Here is a 12620-nt window from a genome sequence, read left to right on the forward strand (position 1 = left end):
AATGTAACTGAAAACCAACATTTTAATTCACAAATGTTTATCACAAAACAGCTGTGTGACATACATGAGAACAGCAATGATAATACACTAATGATCAGAAGAACAGCAATAAAAAAATTAACATTCGGCAGAGTACCAAGACTTTGTTACCCTTCTCTGTGGCAGGCAGATCTTACTTGATCACAATTATTCATTCCCACTCCATCCTTGGACTTTTCTACATATAGAGCAAACCTCTCTGCTTCATTGACTTCAGGCCCTGGCCATTTGTCCTGTTTGGTGCACGTGAATTATGCCATCTCTAAACAAAATTCTAAATGTGCTTTCATAAATGGCTGGAATATGTGCACACGCTATTCTCAGGCACTAGACAACAGGCCCATCAGACCATGATTCCTGAGAAAAGGGAAAGGCAAGAGATGAGCACCCCAAGGACCCCAGCACATTCAGACCACGGCTCTGGGAGGGCGGGCTCTGGCAGAGCAAGGCCAAGGCAGCAGTAATTGACAAGGCAGAGCCCGAGAAGAGGAGCCTCAGAGGAAGCTGGAGAACAGAGTGGGGAGCCATGTGCACACAGGGTGAGCGCCAAAGGCTGGCCAAGAACAACCAGGCAGTTTAAACTGAAGATTTCCCAGAATTCACAAAGGCCTGGAAGTCATTCAAGATGGAACCCCCAAGAGAGGAGTGGCTTTCAGTAGAGACCAGAGAAAGGTCACATCTTCCTAGTAGGGCCAGCCCTAGAATAAAGTCTGCTCTGGACCTGCCTCAAAATAACTTTTAAATAACATTTGTGAACTAACTGGCAAGCTCCAGTTAGTTCACAAATGGCTGCATATGAGAATCAAGTTCAACGTTTCATGCAGAGAAACCATCGAACACAACAGGGCACCCACGATGTCCAGTGTCCACCTGAGAAGCACGTTTAGAATATCCGATCCACGGAAACACTGAGACATTCTACTTAGTTTACATAGTTTACCTTGTCTCACAAGCTTTCAAGTACTTAGTCTTTATAAATGCAATAAATTCAACAGATATGACAACTTTTTTGTAAATATTCATACGATGTATACAGGTTTAAGATTTCTATTTAACAATTACAATAAGTCAATCAATGATACACTTTGAAATGGAATTAGGAGACTGACGTGTTGCTCTAGTAGGCTGTTACAAGTAAATAAAATCAATATGTGCTGCCTCTTTGGTATAAAACTAGTAATTCCATGAGTCTGACTTGCAAATATTTTTATTTTTAAATCTCCCTATGGTTGGAAATTGCAGATTCTTTATTTAAACACTTAGATATCATCCTAAGGCATTTTTGGTGATAGCATTTTAGCTGATCCATAGTTTTATTTTTTAATATTTCAGACAGGATATCCCTGGATTCTTCTTGATAACTTTTACACATATTGTGTTTAGTAATGATTTCACAACTTAAAGACAGAGTTGATTCACAGTCGTTGCCTGTGGTCTTCAGCGTACGGTTTAAGTTAAATATTACTTAATTTTTCTACTATCTAACAAATTCTGCAACCCTTAACTCTTATCTTTAATTTTCATTTGTTTAGTTTCTTAAGACATTTAAAGATCTTCCTACCTGACTAAAGATGTCTGAACCAGAAAAAATCTTTCATTTTTTCCTATCGGGTAGGAACAAGGAATTATTACAGATATTAAAATAGCATCTACACAAATTTCATTCCCCAGGCTGTCTGGATTTGCCACCACCTATTCCAATTAATTATACTAACAAAATTCATTTTTACATTTTCTGCCATTTAAAGGAATATGACTAATGCTACATTCTGTGTCATTTTCTCCACTGTTTTTCAAAAGATTAAAAAAAAAACCTTTATTTGTTGAATAGAGTCCCAGTTTTCCTCATAAATCATTAGATAAGGCAAACGACACCCCCACAAGGAAGCATTCCTACCTCCTAAAACAAGTGAGGTGACCAACAACCTCTCTGTGGGACCAAAAGGGAACAAAGAGCACCAAGACCACTGGACACAAATGAGAAGGACTCTGCCAGGTCACGGTCATAGCAGGTCAAGGTCACAGCAGGTCAAGGTCACAGCAGGGCAAGGCAGCAGCCGCCCACCAGACGCTGAGGAAGTCATCCTCGGTATCCACCCTCTGGCCAGACATCCAAAGTCAAAAAAAGCACCCCATCCAGCCCAGAATCACTGCCCTGTGTTTTCAAAGAGGGTGCGAAATATCTCAGGAAAGAAAAAGAATGAGCAGGTTGTTCCACAAAAAGTGAAAACCTTCCCACCCAACGCCAGCAGTCCCACTCCCAGGTATACACCCAGGAGAACGGGACACACGTTCACATAAAAACCAGTATGGGAATGCTCCTAGAAGCATTATTCATACCAAAAAGGGGAAGCAACCCACAGATGGATCAGATGGTGAACGCATATACTTATCCTGCGTATTATTTAGCCATACTGTTGATCAGCACTCAGATTCAATATTAATCAACGCTAGAACGTGGATGAACCTTGAAGATATCATGCTAAGTGAAAGAAGCCAGATGTAAAAGGTCAAGTAGTGTATGATCCCATTTGTATGAGAAGTCCAGAACAGGCAAATCCAAAGAGAAAACAGATGAGCAGCTGGCAGGATCCGGGGGAAGCAGGAAATGAGGATGACCCTACAGTCAGATGGGTCTCTTTTGGGGGATGAAAATATTCTGGAATTAAGTCACAGTGACAGTGGCTACTAGGTTGTTCACTTTAGGAAGGAGAACCGCATGGGAGGTGACACACCCCATTCTTAGAAATTCTAACAATGGAAAATAAAGAAGGACTGTATTCTTTAAAAATGTCACTGTCAAAGACCACATGCACACATATGGACAGACAGACAGAGAAATAGAAAAGAATACACAAATGGAGTAAAATGTTAACAAGCGAAACTAAGTAAAGGATATGCAGGTGTTTTTAACAGCATAATTAATCAACTGATTAATCCAATCCATTGACTAATCCAGCTGATCCATCAAAATGGGTCATTCATGAAAAGGATTAATCCACAGATGGCTGAATGGACTGTGAGGTGAGGCCTGGCTGGAGGAAGTAGGTCACTAGGGTGTCCCCTGGAAGGGCCCTTCTCTCTGTGCTTCCTGGTTGCTATGAGCTGAGTAGCTTTCCTTCACTACTTCATTCCACCATTAAGTTCCTACCACGGACCTGGCAGACCATGGACATGGATTGAATTCTCCAAAATCATGAGCCAAAACAAAAAAATCTTTCTTCCTCTAAGTTGTTCTTGTCAGGTATTTTGTCACAGCTACGAAAGGTTGACAGTGGCACTTTTCAACCTCCACTTTACAATTTCATCAATAGCAGTCATTGTTCTCATCCCAAATTCTTCTGAGATAAGTAGCTATGATGAGTGACAGATTTCATGTTTCTGGGTGAACAACAAGCATGGTAGAGCACTTGCCTAGCATGTGTAAGATCCTGGGTTCAATGCCCAATACTGCACACCCCACACACACACCCCCGACGGCAAAGCAACAGGCATTGCAAACAAGCTGTTCTCAATGCCCATTAATAATCACCACAATTTCTTAGGGAACTGACATTCTAGAAATCATTCTAAGATGGAACAGTACTAAAAATCACTCAAGCACAGTGACACTCAAGGATAATTTCAGATTCTACGCACATTAACAAATCAAGGCAGCAATGTTCTAGAATGTCCTGTAAATAACTCAGTGACATCCCTGGCAGTCTTACAGGATTAAAATAACCTGAAGTCACCTTTTTAAAGCTAACCTTGAAGAATAGGAAATTAATCAAATTTCGCTTCTTGGATCTTGCCTAAAAAGTTAGAAGCCGATAGTTTTTTTTGAAGGTGATAAATACTATGTGCCAGGCACAGTGGCACACGCCTATCATTCCAGTTACTTAGGAGGCTGAGGCAGGAGGATTTTACGTTTGAGGCCAGCCTGGGCAACTTAGCCAGACTCAGTCTCAAAATACAAAATAAAAAGGGTTTATGATGCAGCAGCTCAGTAGCAGTGCAGCCCTGGGTTCCGTTTCCAGTACTACAAAAATAAGTAAATATCCTGTACATACAAGAATTATACAGCCATGTAAGGATTTGCAAAGGAATTTTTAAAATATTCTGAAAAGTTATGTAAACAAGAAAGAAAGGGCAACAATCATTGTGTACAGGTATTTCAGTTACTGGTCCAAAGCTGAGTTCTAATAGCTTCTGAAGATTACGATAGGTGCGGAGAGTTCTGTATGGCTGGACAGTGACGTGCCTGTAATTCTGGCTGGTCAGGAGACTGAGGAAGGAGGATGCCAAGTTTGAGGCCAGCTTAGGTAACTGTGAGGAGACCCTATCCTAAAATAAAAATAGCTCAGGACGTAGCTTAGGCATATAGCACTTGCCTAACGTGTGAGGGTCTGAGTTTGTTCAATCCACAGCACGAAAGGGAAAGGAAAAAAAAAAAAAAAATATATATATATATATATATATATAAATGCTTCTGTGTTTCCTCCCCAAGTCACACAAAAATATATCTTAATCTCATAATCCATGGCTTAGATTACTATTTCTTATCCTGTTTTCACTTGAAATAGATCTTTTCTGGCAATATATTACCTTTTTATTTTTCTGCAGTGATAATCTCTATATACTTTTTGCTTTGGCAAGAATCTCCCCAATATTACATCATCATCAAAATTATTTTTTCGCTATAGTCTATTATTGGACAGTTACTGTGCCAAAATAATTCAGAGGATTATCTATCTTCTGTTTCTAGGCATATATATAACACTTCTCAAATGACTTCTAATCGCATCAACTAGAGCACTTCAGAGATGAATAGTGTCTGGTAAAGTGCTATTTATTCACCACCTACTATGTGTTTGGAACTGCAGGATGCTACAAAGAAATCAAATGAAATAAAAATGTATTATTCTCAAGAATCTTATACCAGCACAAAGGGAAATACTGTATTTATACAAAAAACTACAGACACTAGCTGAATATAAAAAAATGTTAGAGGAGTGCCAATAAAGTGATATTGGAGCCAGGTATGGTGGTGCATGCCTACAGTCCTAGTGGCCCTGGAGTCTGAGGCAGGAGGATCCAAGTCCAAAGCCAGCCTCCTCAACTTAGTGAAGTCCTAAGCAACTTACTGAGATCCTGCCTCAAAATAAAATATAAAAAGGGTTGGGGATGTAGCTCAGTGGTTAAGCACCCCTAAATTCAATCCCCAGTATAAAAAAGCATTCTTGGAATTTGGAGGATCACTTAAAATTAGGAAAATCTATGAAGTTGGCCTTAAGAAGTACGAAGGATCCCAGCCATGTGCAGCAGCAGCACAGCCTGTCATCCCTGAAACAGGAGGACTGCAAATCCAAGGTCAGCCTTAGCAACTTAATGAGACCCTGTCTCAAAATAAAAACAAAAAAGGGCTCAGGATGTAGCTCAGTGGTAAAGTGCTCCTGGGTTCAATCCCCAGTCCCAAAAAAATAGAGAGTGAGAAGAATCCTGAGGGGCCTTGATGGGCAGGAGAGGATGGGCTGGGGGAGGGGGTGGCGTATGAAATCCGCTCGTGGCTGGACTAGTCTGGGAGGCAGACAGCCTGGGAGGCTTGAGAAGATGAGGCTCCCCGGGAGGCTCACACACCAGGCCAGAAACACCGTCCACAGAGCCAGAGTGACTGCAAAAAAGAAAGTCGAGGATTGAACCACGCTTTGAGGCTTCATGGGTTCTTTTTTGGAGAGGTGGTCAGGTGAAGGGGGACATTTCCATAATTACTGCAGATTTCAGAAATCAGCAACTTTTCACAGGACCGAGAGAAAGGCAGCACGCTTGGTGAGTGAAGCGTGACCTTGGCACCGCGTGAAGGCCGCCTGCACGTGAGGGCCGTCAGTCACCGCAGAGCCGAGTGAGAACCGCGGACGCTCAGGCGCAGGACGCCATGTGCTGGTACCCAGGCGAGATGGCCGCTTCAGTCAGGCTGGCTGACATCCTCGTCTCGTGTACTTATTCCCTCTCCCTCTGCGACAAGGGCACCAGATCCATCCCTAGCTCACTTCCGGCTCACAAAGCAACCTATGAAATACAGTCCTGCTGTCATCAGGTCTGCGGCTTCATTGGTCCTCCCACCCGCAGGGCTGTTCCCTCTGACCACCTCTCCCCGTCGCCTGCCCCATCCCTAGCCCTACTCCCCGTGACTGCCCTTCTACCTTTGTTTCTTTCTACTAATCTGTTCCTGCTAATTTCACTCAGCACGATGCCCTACAGGTTCATCTGCGGTGTCACAAATGGCAGGATCTTTTATGATTGGGTGGCCCTGCATCGTGCGCATGTGGGTGTGTGGGTCAGTTCCTTTATCCATTCACCCAGCAGGACGCCCCATCTCGGCTAGTGCGATCAATGCTGCGGTGAACACGGGAGTACAGACAGCTTCACAAGGTGCTCATTTCATTCTCTGTGGGTATGTCCCAAGGAGGGGCCGCTGGGACATGTGGTGGTCCCATTTTCACGTTTTGATGACCTCCCGGTTTCCCATAATGGTTACACCAGTTCGCATTCCCGCACAAGGATTCCCTTTTCTCAACACGCTTATGTCTTGTCTTACTGATGGCAGCCACCCTAACAGGTGTGAAGGGATGTCTCACTGTGGTCTAGAGTTGCACTTCCCTGATGATTCGGGATGTTCACACGCCCACTGGTGGTATCTACATCCCCTTGGGAGAAATGTCTCTTCAGATCCTTTGACCATTTAAAAAACGGTCAAAAAAAGGAGGTTAGTTTTTTAGTTTTCAAGAGGGATGAGCGCCCTATGTATTTGGGATATTAACCCCTTGTCAGGAATGCTTGCGAATGTCTTCTCCCAGTCCCGGGTCTGCCTTTCCACTTGGCTGACTGTTCTCTGTTGTGTGGAAACACTCAGGTTGATGGTCCTACTTGTCTGCTTTTGTTTTTGTTGAGTTATCCAAAAAGTCATTGCCAAAGCCAATGTTAAGGGGTTTTCCTATTTTTTCCTTCTAGGAGACTTATGGTTTCAGTTCCTGTATTTAAGTCTTTAATCTGTTCTTTGTTGATTTTTATCATGGCATAAGAGCCCCATTTTGCTCTTTTGCGTGTAGAAATCCAGTTCTCCCAGCGCCTTATGTTGAATAAGCTCCATGTCCACGTGTGTCCCCTTAGTGTCCTTGCAGACCGCGTGTCCTTGATCCTGGTCTATTGGTCTATGTGTCTATTTCATAGCATTTCAGTCACTATGGCTTATAATACAATTGAAATCAGGATGTGTGATATATCCCATTTTTCTTAAGATTTCTTTGGCTATGTCTTTTGTGGTATCATAAATTATACGATGCTTTTTCTATTTCTGTGAAGAATGATGTTAGAATTTTGAGAGGGATTACACTGAATTGCATACTGCTTGAGGTAGCAGGAACTTTTTTACATTCGTATGTATTCTGATAACATTACACACAAAATACGTTATACAGTTGGGTTCATTTTGTCAAAATCATCCATGTGAGGAATTTGATTTCAACCCCCACTTCCCCTTTCTCTCCCCTCCCATCCCTTAGTAGGAACATTTTAATATAGTACGGGAAGAGCAAGAGCAGTCAGACCAGAAATGACATCCTACTTCCAGGACTGTTGAGCAGAAGTGGCAGGGGCAGGCAAACTCACCACATACCCGACCTTAAAGGAAAAGCTTTCAGTTTTCCTCCACCGATTATAATGTTAGCTATGGACTTCTAAAAAAAAAAATTGGCCTTCATTGTTTTGAGGAAATTTTCTTCTAGACCTAATTGTTGAACATCTTTTATCAAGAAAAGATGTTGAACTTTGTCAAAACTTTTCCAGCATCCACTGAGATGATCACGTGGTTTTTATCTTTCCTTCTGTTAACACGGTGCATCACACGGACTGATGTGCATCTGTTCAACCAACCTTGCATCCCAGGAATAAATCCCACCTGGTCATGACACACGATCCTTGACACGTGTTTGGATCCTGTTTGTGAGAATTTTAGGGAGGCTGTCTGCAGGTGTGTTCACCCTCGGAGCCACTGGTCTACAGTGTTCTCGTGGTGTCTGGTTTTGGTGTTAGGGCAACGCTGGCCTCATAACCTGAGTTTGGAAGTCACCCCTCTATTTCCTCCTCCCACGCCGTCTTTTTTGGGGAATAGTTTAAGAAGTACTGGTATTGATTCCTTCAGTACTTGGTAGAATTCAGATATGAAGCCTGGGCTTTTCTTTTGGGAGAGGTTTTTAATTACTACCTCACTCTGTTTGTCATTGGTCTGCTCAGGTCTTCTGTTTCTTCCTGATTCAATCTGGGTAGATGTATGTTTCTAGGAACTTATCCATTTCCTCTGAGCTATCTAATTTGTGAGCATATAATTGCTCATAATAGTCCCTTGTGATCCCTTCTATTTCTGCGGTATCCATTGTAATGTCTCTACTTTTAATTCTGATTTTAAAGGAGCCTTTCCCCGCTTCATCTAGCTAAGTCTGTCATTAAAAAAAAAAAAAAAAACAAAAACCAACTTGTCATTTTGTTGATTTATTCTATAGCTCTTCAATTTCCTATTTTATTCATTTCTGCTCTTGCCTTTATTATTTTCTTGGGTTTAGTTGTACTTTTTCTAGTTTTTTGAGATATAATATAAACTTCCCTCTTAGACTTACTTTGCTGAATACCACAGATTTTGGTGTGTTGTATTTCCATTTTCATTTGTCTCAAAGTCTTTAAATTTCCCTTTTGATTTCTTCTTGAACTCACTGGCTATTCTGAGGTTTTGTTATTTAATTTATAAACATTTATAAAGGTTCCAGTTTTCCTCCTGTTGTTGATTTCTCATTTCATGCCACTAAGTCAGAAAAGATACCTGATATGATTTCAGTCTTCTCAAATTTGTTAAGATTTGTTTTCAGACCTATTATCTATCCTAGAGAACATTCCATACACACTTGAGAAGAATGTGTGTCATGCTACCTTTGAATAGAATATTTTGTATGTCTGTTAGACACAGCTGGACTATAATTCAAATCCAGTGTTCCCTTATTAATGTTTTATATGCATGATCTACCCACTGTTGAAAGTGGAACATTTAAGTCCTCTATGATTACTGTATGGTTATCTCTCTCTCCCTTCAGACCTATTAATAATGGCTTTATGTTTTAGGTGCTCCAATACTAGATGCATATATATTAATGGCTGTTATGTCTCCTGGATGAATTGACCTTGTGATGCTTTTCTTACTGTCCAGTTCTTCGAGCCGTGTAATACGCACCACAACCAAAGCCTGTAGCTACCAAGAAGTCTTTTTATCTCTAAAATCTTGTGTTTCCAATAAAAAAATCACGAATTAAACTGTTCCTAAGAGCTAGACTTTTCAGCAAGATGAACAGGACCTTAGAATTTAAACCTGCCCCTTCCTAAACCTTGTATTCAGAATTAAAATACCAGGCCTCCAACTGCTGATCTCATGAGGCCCCCTAGTGCTCACAACGCGGACGAAATCAACAGCATTTCAGGAACGCCTTTAACTGTTAAATTAACTACAGGATCAATCTGAAGCCCATTTAAAAAAATCTCTCTGGGGGAAATCAATAATGCAGAAGAATGGATAAGACCTGATTCCACTTGAATTATTTTGAGCCAATTTTCAGAAGAAAAGTCCCAGAACATCCTAAATAATACTTAATAAGGCTGTTTTTCAAAATAATAGTTACATTCCATTTTGCTTTTTTATTCCTTGATCCAATTAAACTATTAATGCACCACTATATAACTCCCAAAATATCAAAAGCTTTAGATAATAACACATGATAATTAAGCCTTTTATAAGGAATTTATCACTGGTATAACTTCAAAAAATAAAAAAGTCAGTGCATGCTGTTTTCTCCAGCAGGTGGTCTATCTTCTGGAACTTCACAGTACCTGGTATCACTGAATGATCATCGTGTTTATGATATTAACATTCTTCAATGGTACTCTCCTTACTCTCTTATCACAGCACCTTCTACTGATGAGAAACCCTGGTGCTCAGCAAATGTGTCCCATGACGTCCCCAAGTCTGCGGCAGTGCACCTTCCTTCCTTAAGAACCACTGAGAGCACAGAATTTCTACCCCCGACGTTAGGAAGAAATGCTTCACACTTCTCGACTGCCTCCCTCTTATTGTCCCCAACTCAGAGGGAGATGAGGGAAGGGGCACCAGGGTGCGTCACCCACGCCCTCCCTGCCTGTCTCTGGGAGCCCAGTCTGGTGGCGACAGGGTCCCTTTTCCAGTACAGTTGACAGCCTGGTCCTGGGAGGACAACTGGTGGCACAGTTGTCCTCCTGAGAGTGGCCGGCAGGCGTCAAAGAGCAAGAGAGCGAAGCCACGCTCTCCAGCGCCAGTCGGGAGCTGGGGCTTCCATCCCAACCTCGGCTTCTGTTTCTCAACTGTGTAATAAGCTAGAGCAGGAGAAAGACACGTGACCAATTTACCACCCAACCACATAGATTACGGCAGGTTTGAGACGATCTCTTTAACAACGTGACTCTCATTTTCTGTTTTTGAGCGGGAGAAAAGAGCACTATGCATGACCCGGAATACACTTGCACAAGGATCGTCCCTTGCACGCTACACGACAATAAGAAGCCAAGACTCGGATCTGACACTTACGTCACTGATCAGTCACGTCTTACACTTTACCTCAAGTAGATGCATCTTTATCTTCTAAATGATAAGAAATGTCCCTGAATGTACACAAGTCCTAACGAATATTGTTTTATGGCACTTATTAAATAACTTGAGGCAATTTAATATACTCAGTGAAGTTTCTCTCCCATGGTATCTTCAAAATTTGTAGAAAATTGTCACATTTGGTAGGGAAAAGCCCTTTCTTTAATTCAAGATCATATAGCTGAGACTCTTTAAATTACGTACACTTTAGATCATAAATCTGTATAGAACCACGTACATATGTGAGGATATGTGTGTAAGTATCTGCTTTATGCTTGGCTAGTAAACTATTTTCCCTTGTATTACTGTGGGTTTCTGTTCTCTTTTTCTGTTTTTAATTTGGCATCAAAAAAAAAAAAATGAAAGCACTACTACTATTTAGTATCCAACCAATACTCACAAATCATATCCTTTACCACTGACAACAGACCCAGAATACAAATTTTTCATTATGATAATTCACTAGACTAAATTCTCCATCACTACTCATCAGGAACTACGCATCCAGGATGACTCCAGCTTCACACAACATTCAGGCTTATTTTCATCATTTTTTTTCTTTTTTGTTAACCACCACGAGCCTTTCACTTACTGGTGGGGAGAAACATCCTGTTGGTAAATTCTGAGTCCTACCATGACCTTAATTCTTTAACGGTAGTTCAGTACACAGAACTCTGAAGGCTGACTCCTCCACGGCTGCACATTTAGAGTAAAGGGCAGAAACCACGGACTAGGAGAGACCTGTGTTCCACACTTCTACCTAGAGCTGCGTAAACGTGCATAGCATCTATGACTTCTATGACCCTCAGTTTTCTCATCTGAATTTAGAGATAACCCCTATCTTAGAGCTCTAAGCTCTAACAGAAAAATTATGTGAGAGCCACAGCACACAGTAGGTGTACGAGAAATTATAACTGTTGTTCTGCTTAGTTCTAATACAGATGAAGGTCACCATGGAGCCAGGACATTGCTGCAACAATATTTATTTTAAAAGACTCTCGTAACACACTATATTTAGTGTCGAGTCAACTTACCAAGACAGGAGTACAAACCCTGACTTATCCAGGCTAATATGGCAAGAGTTATAAGGTCCCCAAAACTGGCAGCAATGGGTGTAGCGACATTATCAGGATTTATACCAGTCTTCTTTGAACCAACGATAACTCCAACCATTATTATTCCTAGAAGGAAGAACAGTCATCACTTTTGATGTCATGACTTAAAGAAAATCAATTCCCCAAATACCTAAACATATAGGACAGACAGACAGTAAATCGGTTCCAGTGAGACTGCATGCATAAGCTGACTGAGCAATTAAAGCATTTTATTCCAATGCTATGGAAAAATGCCTTTCAACCAAATCCAAGTGGAACTTGCAGATCTGAGATCAATGTTGCACTTGAAGACCCGAAAGTGACCATAAAATTATGTTAAAGCTAAAATTTTGAATTTCGTAATATGTATGTGTGTCTTAGGTCTATTTGTGTGTATCGAATCCTAAGATTTTAATTTTAACCCTCAAATCATGTATGAAAATGCCAAAGAAAGGTGAGTCATATGCGAGGCAGCTGGGAAGAAGACCAACAGACACAGATTTGTTCACATATGGTAGCTAGAAACGCTTCCTTCATTATCTTATTTAGTGTTGAAGTATTAAGAAGCAGGAAGTAATTAAATTTGAACACTAGAGTCCAGAACATAAGAAAGTCTTTGTAAAAGATATTCTTTAAACCCAAAGTTTGTTTATAATTCTACAATGCAGTAACAGAGGATGAAAATGCGACTGTGTACTTGCACTTTTGAATTCTTATTTCTTGAATCAGATTCATGAGAGGAAAATGACCACATTTATATCTATACCCAATTGTATAGATTTTCTCATGGC

The 12620-nt window shown here is 41.0% G+C and overlaps 1 protein-coding gene across 8 annotated transcripts in view; it reads right to left on the reverse strand.

Annotated features, from left to right (window-relative positions):
• Positions 1-12620, reverse strand: part of Slc41a2 (solute carrier family 41 member 2) — a 124927-nt gene that overhangs the window by 54983 nt on the left and 57324 nt on the right. For all 8 annotated transcript variants that reach the window (XM_047549181.1, XM_047549178.1, XM_047549182.1 and 5 more), the window contains one exon: positions 11770-11916. In XM_047549181.1, the coding sequence (XP_047405137.1) occupies positions 11770-11916 (147 nt within the window). The remainder of the gene's footprint in view (positions 1-11769; positions 11917-12620) is intronic.

Source organism: Sciurus carolinensis, chromosome 4 (assembly GCF_902686445.1).
Source record: "Sciurus carolinensis chromosome 4, mSciCar1.2, whole genome shotgun sequence".
Lineage (NCBI taxonomy): Eukaryota > Metazoa > Chordata > Mammalia > Rodentia > Sciuridae > Sciurus > Sciurus carolinensis.